The 22,363-nt window shown below is 38.9% G+C and overlaps 1 protein-coding gene across 2 annotated transcripts in view; it reads right to left on the bottom strand.

Annotated features, from left to right (window-relative positions):
• The window catches only part of Cep192 (centrosomal protein 192), a 76,130-nt gene that overhangs the window by 18,778 nt on the left and 34,989 nt on the right, over positions 1-22,363 (bottom strand). For both annotated transcript variants that reach the window (XM_038329553.1, XM_038329555.1), the window contains 15 exons: positions 20,004-20,910; positions 18,953-19,101; positions 14,950-15,180; positions 13,012-13,137; positions 12,701-12,844; positions 12,514-12,574; positions 11,839-11,978; positions 10,608-10,700; positions 9,852-9,970; positions 8,654-8,830; positions 7,574-7,664; positions 6,273-6,449; positions 3,412-3,672; positions 2,927-3,042; positions 1,419-1,528 (listed from right to left, as the gene is read on the bottom strand). In XM_038329553.1, coding sequence (XP_038185481.1) covers positions 1,419-1,528; positions 2,927-3,042; positions 3,412-3,672; positions 6,273-6,449; positions 7,574-7,664; positions 8,654-8,830; positions 9,852-9,970; positions 10,608-10,700; positions 11,839-11,978; positions 12,514-12,574; positions 12,701-12,844; positions 13,012-13,137; positions 14,950-15,180; positions 18,953-19,101; positions 20,004-20,910 — 2,902 coding nt within the window. The remainder of the gene's footprint in view (positions 1-1,418; positions 1,529-2,926; positions 3,043-3,411; positions 3,673-6,272; positions 6,450-7,573; positions 7,665-8,653; positions 8,831-9,851; positions 9,971-10,607; positions 10,701-11,838; positions 11,979-12,513; positions 12,575-12,700; positions 12,845-13,011; positions 13,138-14,949; positions 15,181-18,952; positions 19,102-20,003; positions 20,911-22,363) is intronic.

Genomic DNA, 22,363 nt, shown 5'->3' with positions numbered 1-22,363 from the left:
CATATTTTAAATGGAAATTAAAAAGTAACAGTAAAATTTGTTGTTTTTCTTGAGACATAATCTCATACAGCCAGTGCTGGTCTTGTACCTTTGACCCTCCTAACTCCACTCCCAAATGCTTGCATTACATTCATGTATCACCAAGCCAGGTCATAAGTTTAAATTTATAGTAACTATGCCATGACTATAAATTATGAGAACAGTTAGTTGTTTATTATTTATTTATGGGTTTGCCAAAACAACACATTTCTTGAATTTCTGGACAAAGAGCCACCCTGGAACATCGTTCCTCATCCTGGTCCATCTTCTCCACTTTGAGAATGAGTCAGCTCATTCTCAGGAACTAGCCCTTCCTCTGTGCCTTCCCATTCCTAAACACACTCTGGTGTTCTACTCCTCACCACACACCTTAACTTTCCCTCGATCTGTCCCTCTCGACTCTCAGCCCTTTATGGGTAAGGGTTGCATCCTAGTGCCACACAGCTGGGACCTATCTCTCTACTCAGCAGGCGCGTGGACTATCACAGCTGGTGAAATTATGCCAATTTCCAAACCGTTGCAAATTCTACCTGCTTTCTTAGTCACATCTTCACCACAGCTGCAAGGTTACTTACTATGCATGCCCACAGCAAACTGCAGTTTATCTCTTAGCTAGAACTTTCCTGAGGAAGGGATGCTGTTCTAAAGTAGCAAAGATGGATCTTAACCTAAATGTATATATTCAAGTGTGATTTTATTTACATAAATATTTATATATTATTTTGCCAAAATGATACTTTGCTGTAAAAATTTTAAATGGTCTTTTTCTTAATAAATGAACACCTTTTTAAAATGAAATTCATCACAAATTCGTATCTCTGTCTAATGGCCTGTCTGCTTAGACATTTAGGTTACTTCAAACTTTTTTCCTTTTTTTTAAATCAAAGTTTTTCATTTATTTTAAATACTAACCACAGTTTCCCCTCCCTCTTCCCACCTTCCGCCTATCCCCTCCCCCCATTCTCTCCTCCTCCATTCAGAAAGGGGAAGGCCTCCCATAGGAGTCAACAAAGCAAGGCATATCAAGTTGAGGCAGGCAACTTCCTGAATATAACATCAGTAGCACAGACACTGAGATGGACAATTAATAAATCTGAAACAGCATGAACCAGAGTGTAATAATGGCCCAATCCTCCTTCCATTCATGAACCTTCTCTTTACTGACATTTAAATGCTTTCCTGAAACCAAAAGTATTTATAAAGCAAAGTTCTTCCCTCTTTTTTTCAAATCCTCAAGGCTGAGAGGAAGAAGCCATTCTCACCCCATGGAGGACACTGAAAGCTCAGATCCAGCTAACCACATCCAAACTAACCTCGTTCCTGTTCACACCCATGCCTAGATAAGTGACCCAGAAGATCAGGGATGTTACACTTCTTACCTTCATCTGTGAGCAGCTCATCCTGAAATGCTTCAGCAAAGTCGATGTTTTGGAGCACACTATGTTCCGGAAGAATCTGCTTTATGGCCCCTGGTTTATGCAGCAGGGCTCTGCCAGGAGAGATGTTTATTCACGTTATATAGAAAGTGACTAAATCAGACTTTAACGTATTTGGCAAACCCCATAAAAAGCATGATACATTCATACATAGAGTTTTAATACAAGTACTTTTTAGAGTCAAACCTGTCTTTGGAAGGTCAGCTGAAATGGTAGTGAAATCATTAGTTTTAGTTCAATAGTAATATCAAAGCAGGAGCTCTTTAATGTGAGAGTGGAAAGGAGAACAGATCCTTTTGAGGACTCATCTTTTCATTATTTGTTACGATTTGGTCACAGACTTGCCTCAATGAGAGGAAAAAAATGCAATAAATAATGATAAGCTATTTAGGGAAATATTTAAGTAGCCACACAACTACTGTAAAAATAGGCGTCTTCCAAAGGATCTTTGCAGTGAAAACCAAACTACACATCTCTGCGATTCTCAGATGTACATGGAGAGGAAATTTTAGTACTATAAGTTTGTGATAAATACGAGTTATGAAACAATACACTATTTTTTATGTTTCAGTAGAGAGAAAGGAAAACATGAAATGTGGTAACTGATTTCTTCAAATTATTCTAAAATAATTAAGAAGCCAGGTTCAGTTGTGCGTGCGGCACACTCCTGTAATCCCAGACTCAGGGGGGCAGAGGCAAGTGAATCTCGTGAGTTTGAAGCCAGCCTGGTCTAACAGTGAGTTCCAGGATAGCCAGGGCTATGTAGAGAGACCCTGTCTCAAAACAATTAAAAAAAAAAAAAAAGTCAGGTTTGAAGAATCACATAGTGAGCTATCTTCTCAGCATGATCATCATCTAGCTTCTCTAGCCCAAGAAACTCAACTTTATAAGAAGCACCCAGAATTTATCATATAATAATGTAACATTTTTAATCAAACTTGACCTAGAGTAGTATTCCAAACTTTCCAACTCAGTATATTAAAACAATTTTTATAAAGTATCTATAAGTCAACCCATCCTACACATTTTTTTTACCTTTTTACACACAATTACCTTTTCCAGTAATTTATAACTGTCCTAGAAATATTCTAAATTAATCATGTAGGTTTATATAATATAATCTGTCAGTAGTTTTTAAACTCTTTTCTGAAACTGATCTGATATATTCTTAAGCATGCTAGGAGCAGAGTCAGTGCAAAGTATGATGACTAAGTAAAGGGGCATGTTAATAAATATCCATGTTAATAAAAAAGCAGAATGCAGGACAGCATAGGTGTCCCCAGTATTTCTGACTCACACTCTGCAATTTATGAGTCACACAAATTTTACCCATGGTTTTCTTTGCCCATCAGCTGACTAATAAATAGTGAGGTATATTCTAGAACTTCCAAACCATCAACTGTCCTTGCTTTCACTGAACAGTTCCCAACAGCTCTAAATGAAGTATCTACCTTCGATACAGCTGTCTGGAGATTTCGTCACCACCAAAGAAGTACACAGTTAACAGTTCTGTTGCAGGTTTACTGTCATTCTTTCTGTGTGATGGACTGTATATTAAAGTAATATCCTGATACAGAAAAAAGAAAAAGAAAAAAAAAAAAAAAACAGGGAGTATGAATATTCAGTATTTTTCCTCAATAAGTCATCTCACTCTGAAGGAACAGTTCTGCAGTACTAAGTAGAACACAGACACGAGAACCAGTACACTGGAAGGCAGAGGCAGGGAGATCTCTGCATAGAGGCCAGCCTGGTCAACAATTCCAGGGCAGTCAGGGCTACAGACTCTCTGTGTGTGAGGGGTTGTGAGTGGGAGGTGAGGTACAGTTCTTCCAGAAAAACCAGGTAAGTGCTTCTAGCCCATACTCCTTGGCCATAAAATACATAATTAATCCTAATCAAAATATAACTATTTTTAGGGAAGAAATTTTATACTTACTTCTTGGGTTCTTTCCTTAAGCACAAATTTATCTGGAAAAATCCTCATTACTTTAGGATCCAGCAAAACTTTTCTTTGAGAATCTTTAAAACATACTGCTTTAACAAAGGCTGCTCTGGAGCCAGTGTTACGAATAGAAAAAACTACTTTACTTTCTTTGCCAGGGATTAAATTATTCACTGTTACCAAGTAACTGTCAGATAATTTTTTAACATCTTCTAAGATAAGATTACTTGTTCCTCCATATCCAGACAAAGGTATCTAAAAAACACACAGACACATCAAAAAATATTTTTACATAAGAAAGCAGAAAATATATTACAGTCAGAAGAAAACATAGAATTAATACATTTGAAGTCTTAGTATCCTTGGGCTAGCAATTACCCAACCTCTAGTCTACCATATACATTATATTACATACTATATCATACATTTGTTTGTATCTATTACATATGCAGTACTGCTGAACTGCATACCTTCTGACTATATAAAAAACAACCATTTCCTGTTGTATAAGCCAAGCTTAAATAAAGAACTAGTATAGCTATGCTTTCATACACTTGTAAGGTGAAGCATACAATTGTGATTTACTTTGAAATGCCTAAAAAGACAGATATACTAGTACGAGGTCAGCTGTGTGGTAAAAGAAATATACCAAAGCATAAATTGTAGAATCTAAATGGTAATTTTTCAACTTCTCAGCAATTCAGGAATTTTCTTCATAATAGAATACTTGGGGAGAACCCACTCTCTCACAGTCCTTTAGCAGAGCTGCTGTCAGAGGGAAGCCTGCAAACAGGACCACACTGGCGACCACACACAAAAAGCTTGAGATGGAAACCAGGTTTGAGAGATGTTTGCTCCAATTTTTACAGGAGTCAAGCCTTCGAAAAATAAACCAAGGGTTCAGATACCTCAGTTATAAAGACCTTCAAAGCAGAAACCTACAAATCCTATTGTTTAAAATTACTTCCTATAGTTACAAAAGTAAAAAATACTTCAATTTTTTTTCATTTCCTACAGTTTTAAGAATAAATTAGCTGCATAAAATTAAACAGAAAATGATAAAGGGGAAAGGAAGCTTTGAAAACACTCAATATAACTATTCTTTCCGTGCATCTGCCCTTCTATCCTCAGGGGATCTGTTTCAGGACAACCACCCCATACCTATAAACACCAAAGTTTGTGATGATCACGTCCTTTATATAAAATGGCATGGCTGTTATCATGTCCTATGTATATCCCCACATACCCATTAAATCATCTTTAGAGGATATAATATGCACCCATGTACATTAAAGCTTTGCCACAGTTCTAAGAATGACCACTTACATATTCAAACAGTTCAGTCGACCACGGGGCCAAGTAAGTAGCTCCACAGATACTAACTCCTATGTCAGACAAGCTATCTTGGCCTAGCTCATATTGATCGTATTCCTATCTGACACTAACAAAGGGAACACAAACTCCAGTTCTGGCCTCACTGCCAGAAAAACATGTAGTTTGAAGGGAATTCACTTCTTTGTAGCTGGGGTGTCATTTGACTGTGATGCCCTTATTTTCTTTCCTCTATGATTTACACCTTTTATCTATAGATCTGAACATATCTGTGCAAATGGTTTTAAAATTTTTAAAAATTTGTCTCTATAGGTCTACTATCTGGAACACAGTCTAGAAAACTGTATCAAGAGACATTTGCCAAGTCTGGATGTTGGTGTCTCACAAAATCCATAGGCTAAAATAATCCCCAACATAACAGCATTAGAAAGCAGGACTTACAGGAAGTGCTGAAGTCATGACAGCCCTGATTTCAAAACTACAATTAGTATGCTTATAAAAGGTGAAGGAAGCTGGGAAGGTGGTGGTGCATGCCTTTAATCACAGGACTCGGGAGGCGGAGGCAGGCAGATCTCTAGTTCAAGACCAGCCTGGTCTACAGAAGCCAGTTCCACCCTGTCCCCCAAAAAAGGTGAAGAAAGCTGAGCGGGTGGTAGCACATGCCTTTAATACAAACACTCAGGGAGGCAGAGGCAGGTGGATCTGTGAGTTCAAGGCCAGCCTGGTCTACAAAGTGAGTTCCAGGACAGTCAAAGCTACACACAGAGAAACCCTGAATCATAAAAAGAAGAGAAAAGAAGAAAAGGAAAGGAAGAAAAAACAACAAAAAAAGGTGGAGAGTTCATCACTCTTATACAAAGTAAAGAACGTGTCAAAAATAAGTGCCATCTTTGAAACAGAGTGCAATTCATTGTAAGACAGTTAATTTGCTGGCACATTGATTTAGGACACCCAGCTTGAGAATTAAGAGAAATAAATATTTAAAAATTATCTAGTGTGGGGTTGGAGAAATAGCTCAGCAGTTAAGAGCAATGGCTGCTCTTCCAGAGGTCCTGAGTTCAATTCCCAGCACCCGCATGGCAACTCACAACAGTCTGTGACTCTAGTTCCAGGGGACCCAATACCCTCTTCTGGTATCCATAGGCACCAGATACATGTTGTATAGAGAGACATATAGGCAAAACAGTCCTACAGATAAAATAATAATTATCTAGCTTGTGGTATCTGCTGTTTATAATGAACCAAATGTGTTAAAACAATAATTTCTTGAATTGAATAACCCTATCTGGATTTACAGGTATGTTTCAAATCTCTCAAGCTGAAATGAAAATTTAAAAGCATTAGGATACTTGGTGGTTATATAAATTCCACAATGGTTGCTTTTAATGACTTGATAATTATCATATAGTTTGTTTATAAGTTTATAACCCAGAAAAAATACTCCATAATTTACCATTATTAAAGCAATGGTTATAACTTAACATGAACTCTGTGGAAGGAAGAATGCAGTAAAGTTCTCTTACCATAAACTTAATGCCTGGCTGTGAACGATTTCCAAGTTGCTTGATCTCTAGTTTAGCCAACATACAAGATAATCGAGTAGGTGCAAATAACACAGAGATTACACAGTCCTCTCCTGGGCAAATTCTGATCTCACAGTTACTGGTCAATCTCTCTTCTGAGCCAAAAGTGTTCTTAATCTACAATTTAAAAATAACCACTATATAAATTCAAATACATAAACATAAACTTGTAGTGATATTTCATTTGTATTTTAATAAATAAAGCTTGCCTGGAGATTAGAGAGTAAACAGCCCCACTGGTCAGTTTTACGGACCAGGCACTGGTGACAACACCTTTAATCCCAGTAGTTTGCCATAGAAACCGGGTAGTGGTGCACGCCTTTAATCCCAGTCCTAGGAATATAAGACGGGAGGAGACAGTTCTCAGACACAGTCTCAATATGAGATTCCTGGAGTCAGGATCGCCATTTCAGACTGAGGCAGAGGTAAGAGCCAGTGGCTGGCTGTTTTGCTTTTCTAACCCTCAGGTTGAACCCCAGTATCTGTCTCTGGGTTTTATTAATTGTGCTATACAAACTCTCTAACAGTTAGCCTTGGAGGCTGAAAGATGGCTCAACAATGAAGAGAACTGCCCTTGAAGAGGACAAAGGTTAAGTTCCCAGTGCCTACATGGCACTCACAAGCATCTGTAACCCCAGTTGCAGAGAATGACACCTTCTTCTGAACTCTAAGAGCACCAGGCATGTACATGTTGCATAAACATAGGCAAATATTCACACATATAAAACAAAATTTTAAAAATCTTTAAAACTACAAACAAAAAAATCAGTCTGGATGAGGAGACAGCCCAACAGCAGAGAGCTTGCCTAGTATGTACAAGACCCTGGGTTCCATCCTCAGCACTAAAGAAAAAAAAAAACAACAACAGATACAAAACCACCTAGTCTAGGCTAAGTGTGGTGGCATATACCTATAATCAGCACTTGGGAGGCAGGTGGATCTCCAAGTTCAAAGCCAGCCTGATCTACATAGCGAATCCCAGGTCAGGCAGAGCTACATACTGAGACTGACTTCAGACAAGACAACATATAGGCTACATATATTGAGTGTTCTGTACTAAGAAAAAAACATCAGGCAGAAGCCATGTGTGGTGGTATAGGCCTGTGGGAGACAGAAGAATCATGAGTTCCAGATCAGCCTAGGTTATACAGTGAAACCCTGTTACATAAATAAAACAAAATATTAAACAAGATCATTCTTTAAAAGTGTTTATATCAGACAAAACAAAGACTGTTACAAACCTGAAAGCAATCCTGGTCTTGTCCTTTAATAAGCAGTCGCAAGTTTTGGGCTGTAGTTGTAGAACTGTTTCTTAAAGCTAGTTTCTGAAGCCTAAAAACAATGACACATTTTAAATGTCTTCTTTTCCGTGGATATTGCTACAGTGGCAAAACAAAGTCAACTGAACCTGACCACAGCGTCTAAGAACAGGCTAACTGTACAGCTCACCTAGGTAGGCTAGAGGCATCACTCCACAGTTATGCAACTTGTTTCTGGAAATGTAGGGCTTATTAAGACTCAACAGGGAAGGTTTCCCTTTAATATCTCTCTCTAATTTCCTCTCAGATGGCCTTACTTTATGTATGTATGTATATGTCATCAAATCTTTAACGGAGCTGGAACTCTTTGGGAAACAAGAGGACAGAACTACCAGGCTCATTTGTACAAAGTAGTCTTTTCAGCAAGCTCACTTTTTTTTTTTCTTTTTTTTTTTTTCTTTTTTCTAGTTTTTCGAGACAGGGTTTCTCTGCAGCTTTTTTAGAGCCTGTCCTGGAACTAGCTCTTGTAGACCAGGCTGGCAAGCTCACTTTTTAAAGACATCAGAATATAAGTAAAGTGGACATATAAGGAGCAGGTAGCTAGTATGAAAAACCTTGAATCTTTGAAACTAATTTCTTTTTTCATTTAACATAAAATAAGAAATCCCTGTTGTGCACAAAAAAAGAAGACCATTATCACTTAATTGAAGTTTGTTCTAAGTATTTATCAACTAGATTGCAAACTCCCTTAATAAGAAACAGTGCCTTGATTATCATCTCTCTGCCTTTCCATAAAAGAAGGTTTACACTCCTAAATGCTTACTCAACAAAGAACTCACCAAAAAGCCTAAGAAAATAAAAAGCAGTTTGAGATGCATTTTAAAAATCAGATATCGTAAAATTTTTCAAATTTACTCTCATATGAAGATCAAGTAAATATATGACAGCTTTACCTCAAATCTTAAGAGAATAATACAGTCACATTTAACACCTGAGAGAGTAACATTAGATAATTAGACAACAAAATCTCAGTGCTCTTGGATGGTGGCTGTGAATACTTACTGTGTCCTACCGAGAGGGATGCCTCCCCAAGTCAGAAACTGCTTATTGGACAGAATCAGTGGAATATCAGAGCAGTGAGGTTCAGGTGGCAGAGTTTTACTCCCAGAAGAAATAACTTCACCTTTTAACACTACTTCATACTGAGGTCCTAATGGCTGCACAAATATTTTCAGGATCCTAACCAAAGAAGAAAATACAAGTCAAGTGTCCCATATTCAGTTCTTTTGGCAACTACATCCTATACACTCCCTTTGTCCAAGAGACTAGTCTGTGATGAAAGCACAATTATTTCTATCCCAAAAGCTTATATTCCGGGGGAAAGAACACAGTAGAAGTGATAATCACAATAATGTATACACGGTAGCACAAGAGAAATTTCATGGGGCTTTCTTCATGAAGAATCTGGGAAGAGTTGAAGGTCATAGGAGTCAGTACAGGGTTGAGGGCAAGCACTTAAGTCTTAAACACGCACTTAAACTAGTCCCTGTTTTTTTTCCAAAAGATTCTAGTAATGAACTAACTAGATGTGGGCATTCTATACTCCACACTGGGGATAAGCAGTAGGTGCCTCGTAACATATACTAGCCCTATGCAGTAAAGTTCAAACACAAAAAACAACAATATTCTGACTGTAAGTTATTTATGACCTAGACGTCAAAGTCCAGGTCCTGGAAGAGACCTGGGAAGAATTGTAAGTAATAAATAAAAACTGAAGTAAAAATTTTCTGGAAGAAAAAAGTTAAAGAGGAATACCATATTTCATGCTTTATTTACCTTTTGTCAGAATATAGAAAAAAAAGAAAACAGCAGCAACTTCTTAACTTTGATTCAGATGGACTAAGAGAAGCACCTTACTGACAAAAAATACGGGCCACTGAGATGGTTCAGGGACAAAAGCTCCTGCTGAGCAAGTCTGAAGACTGAATATGATCCCCGAGCCCATGGCGGAGGGAGAAACAACCACTGATCTCTACACAAGCACCATGGCTTGTGACACCCATACCACACACATCACACATACAACAGTGATACTGTAAGCATACACACACATACATACATACACACATACACATAAAGGGTAACTGAAAAGATTAAAGCACAGCTAGCTATATCATTACATCATGTATTAGCTGAAACACAATAGGTGCCTGTCAAGAGTGAAAAGCAACTAAGCGGGAGGTAAATATTTTCATAGTACCTTTCTTCATAGGCTTTGGGGTCCTTTGGTGTAAATGAAACTACCACTTCATGTTCTTCACCAGGTTTAAGAAAGAGACTCTCTGGATCCACTGAAAACTGACTTCCTTGTTCTGCGACCTAAGAAATGACAAAAACACAACTTAATGCATGTAAGCAAGCTTTCTTGTGTTCTATGCCTTTCTGTGCTATTTTTTAGATTTTTATTGGTTTGCTTTTTTTGCTTTTTGAGATAGGGTTTTTCTGTGTATGCAGTAGCCCTGATGTTCTGGAATTCTCTCTGTAGACCAGACTGGCCTCTAACTCATAGAGATCTGCCTGCATCTGCCTCCCAAATGCCAGAATTAAATGTGTGTGCACCACCACCACCACTCTATTCCTTTTCAAAAGGACATTTCCTTCCTCCCTTCTCCTCAACTTCAGATCTCTCCCTGCCCCACTCCTTTCACTAAGTGCCGCGCTCTCACTCGTTTAAGGATCTCAGAAATGAACCTATGTATGCAGACGACTCTTCTCAGTTCTACATACCTACAGATGCCACACAAACTTCTAAGGAACTACGCAAGAATTCTTATAGTCAAAGCATCAGGCTTCACTATGAATCAAGCACACACCCGAGGCTACTGTGCCTCTCAGTTTTCATAACCTCTTGGTATTCCTAGCTCGGTCCTCATAATATCCTAACAAGATTGCCAGCACAGGAGCCTTCAGAAACTAAGGGGCAGAAATACTAAATCACTCTTGCAAAAATTCTTACCTTGATATCTAGATAAACTTCAATATTCCCAGCGTTTTTCAAAGGCAAGGGCTGCTTTGTTGAGGAGTTTACATCAGCCAACAAATGTATAGTCTATGGGGTAGAGCAAAGATGCATGCAAAAAGTAGTCACAATTGAAAACTATCGAACTGAACACAACATAATAACATTAGAGTACTACACAGCAGTAAAAAATGACATCTTGAAATTTTCAGACAAATAGATAGATCTAGAAAAAAACATACCGAGTGAGGTAACCCAGACCTAGAAAGACAAATATAATATGTATTCACTCATAAGTGGCTTTTAGACATAAAGCAAAAAACAGCCACACACAACCTCAGAGAACCTAGACAACAAAGAGGACCCTAAGAGAGGGATATATGGGTCTACATATAGGAAGGAGAAAGAAAAAGACAAGATCTCCTGAGTAAACTGGGAGCAAGAGGGTCACAAGAGAGGGTAAAAGGGGAGAGAGGAGGAGAGGAGGGGAGCAGAGAAAAATTTATAGCTCAATAAAAACAATAAAAATTAAATAAATAAATATTTCTTTAAAAAAATCATGATTGATCACCTCATGGTGAATGCAGAATGGAACAGGGGTCTAAGGGATACAATAACAGTAAGACCTCAGGTACAGCGACCCCAGTTAATCCTCTCAGCTGTAACCTGAGAAAAGCACAAGACCATGCCCAGCAGAGGGAGATTCTGCCTACAGCAACATCCTTCATAGTTGCTCTGTATCAGCACAAGACGTTTAAAGAGCTGAGGAGATGGCTACAGTTAAAAGTACGTGATGCTTGCCAGGCGGTGGTGGTGCACGCCTTTAATCCCAGCACTCAGGGAGGCAGAGGCAGACGGATCTCTGTGAGTTCGAGGCCAGCCTGGGTTACAAGAGCTAGTTCCAGGACAGGCTCCAAAGCTACAGAGAAACCTGTCTCGAAAAACAAAAAAAAAAAAAAAAAAAAGTACATGTAACTCCAACTCATGTACTCATACACACACACACAATTAAAACATGACAATAAATCTTAAAATTAGTTTAAAATGCCACTTTATTTTGTTATGGCAAAGAATACTAATCATAGTGTGCATTGAGCTAACATCTTACAATCAGGAAGAAAAGTTATTCCCAGATATCAAAGGAGTAGACACAAACAGTTTATAGAATTTCAAAGAGCAAACTAAGCCCTATAGAAAAAAAATAACAATTGAGAGAAGATGAGGATACCTGTAAGTCCTTGGGGGCATGAATCCTAGCTATTCCTGCTCTTGCTCGGAGGTCCACACTTCTAAGAACTGGTATAGGGTTTGGGCTGTCAACTTCTATATCCACTCTGGCCAGGAATTCTTCTGCTGAGCCTAGAATTTCTGTAAAAGTTTACTCTTTTACTTCAGGAAACAGATACTTAATTCCAGATTTTACCAGTCATCCAAAACCATGTCTGTAGGGTCCAAAGAAAATTCAGGGGCCAGGGAGATGGCTTGGTGGGCAAAAGTGTTTGCCGTGCAAGTTTGATGCTGAGTGTGATCCTTAGAACCCACATAAAGGTAGAAGGAGAAAACCAACTTCACACAATTGCCTTGTGCCTTTCATACACATGCCCATGTACACAAAAATTATAAATAAATTAAAATAAAAAAAAAACAGTTAAGGCTTTTAACACAATCCAAACCCAGGTCTGACTAGAGAGACAAGTAGAGAGAAAAAGGGTTTTCTGCAGCACTTGCTTACACCACCTACACTTAGTAGGTTTAAGCCCAAGTATCCTACAATCTTCCCCATCTTCCAAATAACATAAAATTCTTGGCAATAACCCAAAACAGTCATTAATTAACAAGAAAATAAACTGTAAATCTGAAGTTTAATTATAAAATAGGATAAGTTAAAAAAAAAAATAGATACCTGAAGTAAGGAGTTTCTTTGGGCTATGAAAAATAACCCAAACTATCAGAAATTCTGGATCCTATTAAATAAAAGACAAAAATTTTAATGTATATTGATATTAAGGATAAAATCCCAATGAGATAAAAGTAGTTTGGAAACTTGTTCTTTACTTCTAAACCAGTTTTTTAAAACTGACCCAACTTACCTGTCCATCATAACTGGCAGGCATCACGTGACTAACTACAGATGGGGCCACCAGCTGAGCAATCCCATCAGAGTAAGGAGTAGCTTTCAGAGAAGCATGGATGGGCTCTTTGGAAAATGTGAAGCAGCGCCAGGCTAAAGCATTCTATTTAGAAACAGAAAAGTCAGGTACAGCAAAATCATAACAGTACATCTGTTAATAGGCTCTTTAGCAATATAATTTACTTATACAAGGAAAAATTAATTAGCATTGCCTATAGTATCAAGTCAATATATTAAGTAGGCAGTCTCTTATTCTTGGTTAATACTTACAGCATTAATAATCAGTCGGATGGGCACAGTAGCATGTGTCCTATTTATTAACTTGAGTGGGAGAGGTTTCCAGCCTTCATAGGTCAAGTCGCCAAAATCCAGAACACCTTTCTTTTCTGTTTCTACCTAAGTATGAAAAAAGGACTAAGTGATAAAAGCAATCTATTACTAATGAATATCTTAGCAACAGTTAAGAGTGCTTCTTTTAGCAACAGTTAAGACTCAGCATGATCAAAAAACAAAAACAAAAAAAATAGGATGCAAGGAGGTGGTGGCGCACGCCTTTATCACTGCAAAGGAGGCAGAGGCAGGCGGATCTCAAGGCCAGACTGGTCTATAAGAGCTAATCATAGGACAGGCTCCAAAGCTACAGGAAAACCCTGTCTCAAAATAAAAAACAAACAAGAGTCAGCATGATAGGTAAACATGGACCTAAGTTTTCCCATTCTATTTTATTTTCCATTGAATTTTATTGCTGTCTATAAAACTAGTGTTAAAGTCTACATTTAAAGTAGGCTAAGTATTTAAATATACTATAGGATAAGGCAAAGTGGCTACTGTTACTTTGGAAGCCCTATTAGATCTTAAGATGAAACAAATTGTTTTATAAAACATAAATCTCCTTTTAAATAATCCTCTTAATTCCTTAATTCTTTTCACAACTTCATGAGATCTTGGTTGCTGTAGGAATTCCTACAACCAGTAGCCTTTAAGTTACCCACCCACTGGGGTGTGGCCTCTTTTACTACATATGCCCAAGTAAAGCTCAGGACTGGTCTGGGGGCAATTTTGGTTCCTGGTCCCCGTTCGTGAAGAGGATTGTGATCTATGAGTCTACCCCTAAATAAATAACCCTTTATTATACTCAATTCTGAGCTAGTGTGGACTTTTTAGCGTCCTTCTTCACTTGGTATATTTCAGATTCAGTCTGATACAAAAACAGTATTTAAAATTATGTCAAGCAGACATTTCAACGATTAAAAATAAGTATGTACTATGTGTCAGACTGGTATGTCTTTAAACGTCGGAGAGAAACTTAACAGACTCACCCTCACAGCCACACATGTGAAATTTGACAATATTTAAAACACAAACTTCTCTTCTATAGTTTATGAAAGTACAAGGAAATCAAAAACTTATTAGCAAGTGGAAGCTGAATTCTACAATGGCCAATGAAGGTCAGGGTCTAAATTAACCCCCAAGATAGATGAAGTCTGACACTTCCCAAAGGCAGTACATTTCAGGTTCCTCATAGGAAGGGCAAAGCTGGAATGGAATATAAACCCCATACATAAAGTCCTGAAATTCACTGTTCTTTCGGGGAATATTAAAAACTGCCCTGGTGTTCAAAAAACAACAGGGGACCCTTCTAGGGATGGGTCCATTTCAAAAGACAGATTGTAAGAACACCAGATCTTGAGTCTAGGCAGCACCAGCACTGGCATGGAGCCCCAGCTGAGACAAACAGAGTCTTTCATGCCTTCTTTGCATTTCCACAGTATGCTCTCAGGGTAATGAAGACACATGGAAAGGAAGGAAAATTTTTGGCTGAATTTTAAAGAGACATTGTAACAAAAAGATGTTAAAAGAAACTGGACTCCATTAACAGAGAGAGATGACATAGAAAGATCAACACTGGTCAGAACAGACTTTAAACAAAACGGACGAAACGATGGCCCAGTTCTTAGTTCCAGCTGTCTGAGGAGGCAAACTCTAACGGCTTCGTTTACGCTGACTACCTCATCCAAACTCTCTCCTCTGACCTACACAGGCACACATGTGGTATACATATGACATGCAGACAAACACTCATACACATAAAAGCAAATAAAACTAAAAGAAAAAAATTTTTCAAGTAACAACTAAGAAACAGTGTGGCCCATCTACCCACAAATTCCTCCGTTATCAAATGACAAAGAGTCATTTACAAACCATTACCTCAATAACAGGGGTTTCAGCAATAGCAGTGAGCGTGACTCTGCTTCCCAGAGCTTCTGCTTGCACTATCGTGTCAGCATCTGCTGAAAATGGCCAAGAAGCAACACTGAATGTACATCTGAAAATTCCAGAGTTTGTAGGTATAAAAAGAATTTTTATCTCTTCTGTGGCATGAGGTCTTATAACAACTTTATTCTTGAAAACTAAACATGTTTGTGTTGAAAGATCCACCTATAAATAAAAGCAAGACAGTGTGTTAGAAATGGCTCTACTTTTCAAACTGATCATCCAGTTTAAGATTCCTTTTCCCAGTCAAACTAGAAAATCTAGACCTTCGTTAGTATTAAAACATACTCAATGCTTATAACTCATTATTTGAAATATATAATCAATCCAAAAACAAAAGGCTTTTCTGACAGCTGGTGAGGTGACTTGTAGGTAAAAGGTACTTGATGCCAAACTGACAGCCTGAGTTTGAACCCTAGAACTCACTTGGTAAAGGAGAAAACCAAAGCCCACAAGTTGACCTTTGACCCCCACATCTGTGGTATGGCATGCATACACCTACCCACACATATAAGCAAAAAAAAAAAAAAATATTTCTCTCTATATATGGACTGTGTCCACTCCTAGAAGATTTTCAAGTGAACAAACATATTCACTAAACAGGCACTCTTCTAAAGAGGACACTGGACACAGAGGTGCTTCTCAGCCCGAGAAACCCATCTAGGACGATTTCTATTTCTACATGCTGTGCCAAATCTTACCATCAACCTACAATGCCTTCCCCCAGTTATTTTATATTTCTGTCTCCTTTAATGATCTGGTAACAGATGGGAAAGCGAGGAAAATAAGAGACTGCAGAGAAGGGATGGCTGATGTTAACCGTTGACTACAAAACCTACAGTCACCATGGAGATGGGTCTCTGGACGTGCCTGTGGGAAATCACCTTGACTACTTCATTTGAAGAGGGAAGACCTACTCATTCCCTAGCTGGGATTCTGAATTATGTGGAGAGGGGGAGTTGAGAGTAGCATGTATCCAGGGCTCTTTGGTTGCTGATTATGAATATGAGGTAGCCAGCTGCTTCAAGCCCCACTGTCTTGACTTTGCTACCATGATGGCCTATACCCTTGGATTGTGAGCCAAAGTAAACCTTTCTCTACCGTTCTTGTCAAGTATCTTATCAACGCAACAGGAACAGAAGCTAAGATAGAGACAATATTATTTTACCAGGTAAATAGGATATTGAGAGGAGAAAGGGAACAAAACCATCCAATGTTAGCTGGAGAGTCCCAGTACAAAACCTGGACATCTCATAGCAGGAGTTAACTGACCCTACTCCCTACCCTCCCTACTCACAACTTACACATAAGGAAAAATTTACAGTCTCTAATAACAGTTGTATCTGACTGTGTGAGATCCTTGCTAGACATTAAAACTACTGTTTCGCCAAGTGGTGGTGGCACACGCTTTTAATCCCAGCACTCGGGAGGCACAGGCAAGAGCATCTCTGTGAGTTTGAGGCCAGCCAGCAAATTCCAGGATAGGCTACAAAGCTACAGAGAAACCCTGTCTTGAAAAACAAAAACAAAAAAAGCTATTGTTTCTATGGATTTCAAAAGATCATATAATAAAATTAACAGACAAATTAATAATATCCCTCTTACCAAATGAAGACTAGGGCCAAATAAGTAATTTAGTTCTTTTCTTTCTTTTCTTGATACATGACAATAGCTTACAGTCAATAGCATTTAGTAAAACCATACTACTTAGTAAAATATTATTCAGTAAAACTCAGAGCATCCAGTGATTAAAATAACTGTGCTAAAAGCAAAATAACATGGCTTAATAAATGATAAATAATGATTAATAAATAATAAAACTGACAGAAATGTAAAGCATTCAGATTTTAAGTCTTACACTGTAAACACAATTAGAACGAGGGGCTTAAAAAGACCCAATTGCAAAATTGTTCAGTTGGGTAGCTATCAAGTCCTATGTGAGCACCAAAGATTTAAAAAAAGGGGGGGGGGGGAGATCAAGAGTCTAAAGTCATCCTTGGCTAAGCAGCAAGTCTGAGCCGGCCTAAACTACATGAGACCCGGCCTCACAACAAACAAAACAAATTAATTGCAGCAGTGCACTTAATGCACTGTCTGCTTTATGCAATGGCATTTATACCATTTATAAACGGAAAAAAGAATCTCATTTGTATTTCTATATATGTCAGAAAGATGTAAATAGATTAGACATAAACAAGAGATTGAAAAAGCCAGGCATGGTGGCATACACCTATTAGCACTTGGAAGGTAGACACAAAAGGAAGACCCTCACACATACACACAAAGAAAAAAAAACAGGGCAGTCTGATCTACATATCAAGTTGCAGCCAGGTAGGCCTACACAGGGTATCTGCTTAGAAATAAAAAATAAAAATAAGTGAAAGAAAAAAAAAGGCCAGTAGGATGGTTCAGTGGTAAAGGCACTTGAGCTCAAGCTCAAGATGTGGTCACTTGTGCAATAGTGGCGTGACTGATAGCAGGCAACCACCACTTTCAGACTGGATTTGAAGCTCACGTAATATAGGGAGATTCATACCAGGTACTGTAAACCAGATAAACTCATGACTGTGGGAGGTCATAGGTTCTCCTGGGGAAATTCACTACTACTGTTTAGCTAAGCTATCTCACCCTTACTCAGATAAGTTATTCTCTGCAGAGGAACAGAGATGAATGCAAAGACTCTTGGCTATTCAATGTGCTAAGAATAAAAACAGCTGAGTTCTCAGCCCTAAACAGAAGGACATTTATACCAATCCCTCTAAGGCTCAGGCATGCCCTACAAACATGACCGTCACAGCAGCTGCAGTTGCCTGAACTGGCCTACCAATGCCAACCATGAATTGGGGAGATACTCCCGGACCTCTACCCTTTGCTGCTGAACTACAGGCTGTCTTTAGCTGTGTACCCAACCATGGGCGCACCACACATCAACGGATAGTTCTAAACCTACGGACATACACCACCTTGGTTAACATCAGCAAATTACACACAAAACAAAAAGTCCTGGATGTAGGCAAGGGACTTGGAAGAGGAAAGAGGACAATGGTGAGAGGAAGATGAGAAAAGACAGGGTGAGAGTGAGTAATCAGGGTGTATTACATGTAGAAAGTACCAAAGGACAAAATAAAAACTTAAAAAAAAAAAAAACTTCCCAAGTTTTTTTTCCAAGTGGCTAAGAGCACTCTTGCAGCAGACTCAGGTTCAGTTCCCAGCACCCACAGGACACAGCTCAAAGCCGTCTACAACTCCAGGACCAAAAGATCTGACACCCTCTTCTGACCTCTGTGAGCACTACACATTGGCAAACAATCATAAGCATAACAATAAAAATAAACCTTAAAAAAAATAGAACTTTCGCCTGGAAGTGGCACACACCTTCAATCTCAGCACTCAAGAGGCAGAGGCAGGTAGATCTCTATGAGTTCGAGACCAGCCTGGTCTACAAGAGCTAGTTCCAGTAGAAAGTAAAAAAAAAGACAAGATCTCCTGAGTAAATTGGGAGCATGGGGACCTTGGGGGAGGACTGAAGGAGGGAGGGGAGAGGAAGGGACAGGAGCAGAGAAAAATGTAGAGCTCAATAAATATCAAAAAAAAATAAATAAAATAAAATAAAATAAAACAAACAAACAAACATAAAGACAAAACAAAAACAAAGAGCTAGTTCCAGGCCAGGCTCTAAAACTACAGTGAAACCCAGTCTCGAAACCCACCCACCCCCCCCCCAAAAAAACATAGAACTTTCAAAAGAACAATTTAATCAGTTAGAAAAAGGGGATGGATCTAGGAGTAGTTAGGGGGAAAGGGGAACCAAAACACATAGTATGATTATATTAAATTATCAAAAAGTGGAAATATTGTTTAAAAGGGGGGTAAAAGAAGTCAAGTACTTGGTTAAAGGACACCTGTGACACCAATGAGACAGACATAGAAAACTCACCTTCTCGCCATTCACACAGATACTGAGGACTCTGATACTGACTTGGAGCCAACGGTCAGTTGGGTTGAGGACACTAAGGAGGGTCTGTGAAGCAATACCTACACAGCAGGCATGAGGAAACCTCAGTTCCTCGGGTACTCTGGCATTCCCTGCATAAGATCAAGTTAAAATGCAAGTTACAGTAAACATCTGATTAAAAACACTATTGGCTAAAAGAAAACCATTACACAGGAGTGCCCAATTATGATCTATAGAATAAATGTTCTAGTAAGAATCCAGGACATAAAAAGTCTCAGCGGAAGCTGCCAACAGTTTCTATCTCTTCTATACAGCATTGAGAAAAAGGACCAATGTGACAACACAAGTAAAACTAATCAAATCAGAATTCACAGCGAGTCATATCTTTGTTGCTGCTATCATGCCCTTTTCCTCTCCCAAGTTAAAAGCTACTGAAGACTGTAAAGAGAAGCTCCAGAGCCTGGAGGTGGTGGCGCACGCCTTTAATGCCAGCACTTGGGAGGCAGAGGCAGGTGGATCTCTGTGAGTTTAAGGCCAGCCTGGTCTACAAGAGCTAGTTCCAGGACAGGCTCCAAAGCTACAGAGAAACCCTGTCTCGAAAAACCAGAGAGAGAGAGAGAGAGAGAGAGAGAGAGAGAGAGAGAGAGAGAGAGAGGAATCTTGCCTCAATTCCCAAAGAGTGGCGCTAGGGAGATGGCTCAGCAGTGAAGAGAACATGTTGCTCAATAATGAGGACCTATGTTCAAATCTCAGCACCCATATAAGTTAGCCCATGGTCACCTGCAACTCCCACTCCAAAGAAATCCAACACTTCCACCTCCATGGACGCATGCATGTGTATATGTGCATACTCTCACAAAGACACACACATACACCAAAAAAAATCTTAAAAATTAAAAAAAAAATTAAAGAATTTAATTTCAACCAACATACCAACATTTCTTTGAATAAAATTAGCTTTGTGGACCCATTTGAGAAAATTCAGCCTATACAGAACAACAACAAAAAACTATGACAAGAAAAGTCATCTTACCAAATCCAGACATCATCCCCAAGTCCCATGGTTTGGTTTCACAGTTTGTAGCAACAGGCTGCACAGGAAATGGCTTTGCTGTACTCAGCAGGTTCTGGTGTACAGCAGTGGAACACAGGTTATAAAGAGAAGATGGACCCATCACTCCAGAGGCAAGATTTGGTCCTAAACACATCCCAGAAGCCACATGTTCTGGTGCAACAAGAGGATAAGGAGAACACTCTGAAATCCCACAGACTTGCACAGCTGCATGGTACTGAGGCAAGGCGGCATTCCCAGATGAAGGCACTGGCCCCAAATACTGCTGGGCCACAGGAGCTGTGTATAGAGAATGTCCAGTCCAGAGTGCCGGGCACAGAGGAGGCTGGTTCTGCACCTTTGCAACAGAAGTATGAGCTGAAATATGGGGAGCAAGATTGGGCTGATTTACAGAGGTACAGAGATTAGGAATCTGGCTTCTAGAGTCACTGCTGGCAGTCGACAAACCAGTAGATGTTAACCTTTGATTTTGGTCCACAGTCTTCTGGTTCGATACAAGGAGGCTTGGTATGGCTAGCCCAGACTGATGGCGCAGCCCTGGCTTGTTCAGGAGAGCCTGGCCAATCAGGTCCTGTTCACTGGGGCCAGATGTTGAATCTACCCCACTGGCTTCCAAGTGTTCCCCACTTCTGGAAGAAATATCTTGACTCGATGAAAAGTTAGGTTCTCCATCTTCAAATCCGCTACTCAGAGAAGGAGTTTCTTCCACTTTTCCTACACCAGATTCAACCTGGATACTACATGGCAATGTTACTTTTTCTGTATTCTGACCTAGAACTTCGTCTCTTAGCTTCTTCGTAGTTTCTTCTTCTGATGGAGTCGGACTGGCTCGAACAATTGTGGTGCTCAGCTCACTGGTGAGATCACTCTAAGTGCGATAAATTTTGTTTTTTAGTAATCCATAGATAAAACAAAATGTAACAGATTCAAACAATATTGGTATAAATCTCAAGTAACATGAAATCTACATGATATCCTGAAACACAGAGTATACAAAGGAAAATTACAGCAAATATAAAATGCAGGCTAACACATGAAAATTGCACCCAATGTTTTTTTTTTTTAAAGATTTATTTATTTATTATATATACTGTATTCTGCACCAGATCTCATTACAGATGGTTGTGAGCCACCATGTAGTTGCTGGGAATTGAACTCAGGACCTTCGGAAGAACAGGCAGTGCTCCTAACCTCTGAGCCATCTCTCCAGCCCGCACCGTTTTATAAAAAGTCTTACAAAAGGAAAGAAATAAAAGGTAAACACCAATTTTATTTAAAACATTTACATAAAGAACCAAAGACAGCCTGAAGAGATGTCTCAGCAGTTAAGAGCACTGGCTGCTCTTCCATGAGCCCTGTAACCACATAGGCTCAGCAACCACGTGGTGACTAATAACCATTGTAATGAGGTCTGGGGGCCTCTTCTGGCCATCAGGTACACATACAGACAAAACCATGTCTACATAATAAACAAATCTTTAAAAGAACCAAAGTCAGCTAACATTTTTCAAATTAAAGGATTCTTTGTAAACTTTATAAAAATAATATAAATTAGTAAATAAAAGTGTAAGTGGCAGATAAGCTGTCTCATCTGTCATTCTGGTTGTACTGGAAGTTTATCTTGAACCAAAGCTTTAGAAAAAAAGATATAAAGTGGGTGGTGATAGAGCACGCCTTGAATCCCAGCAATTGGGAGGTAGAAGCAGGCGGATCTCTATGCATTCAAAGCCAGCCTGGACACAGAGTGAGTTGAGCACAGAGAAACTGTCTCAAAAAAAAGAAAAGAAAAGAAAAGAAAAGAAAAGGAAAGGAAGAAAGAAAAAAGAGAAAAGAAACAAAGATATACTTAACAAAAACTAGTTTAATAGTAACAAAAATACAAAAATATGTCCTCAGTGTTGAATAAGCACTGACTTCATGCTACAGCCTTCACAACGGTGAAGAAAATAGGATTAAAGAGGGCTAGTAATCCAAGAGAGTGGCAGAGGCTCCCAGGCCCCATCACTCAGAAGATAAACACTGTGCTAAGAAAACAGAGACTCAGGGGATGGGGGAAGTTAATTTAAATTAAGGATATATAACAAAAAGTCTTACGGAAACCCACTACTTGGTAAAATAATTAAAAATGTAAATTTTAGGCTGGGCAGTGGTGGTGCATTACTTTAATCCCAGCATTCAGGAGGCATAGGCTGGCTGGACTCTATGAGTTCAAGAACAGCCTAGTCTACAAGAGCTAGTTCCAGGACAGAAAGTGCTGTTACACAGAGAAACCCTATCTCGACACCCCCAATAATAAATAAATAAATAAATAAATAAAATGT

The sequence above is a fragment of the Arvicola amphibius genome, chromosome 5, assembly GCF_903992535.2.
Source record: "Arvicola amphibius chromosome 5, mArvAmp1.2, whole genome shotgun sequence".
Lineage (NCBI taxonomy): Eukaryota > Metazoa > Chordata > Mammalia > Rodentia > Cricetidae > Arvicola > Arvicola amphibius.
The sequence above is the reverse complement of the archived record's forward strand: the minus strand, read 5'-3'. Positions and strand labels throughout refer to the sequence as shown.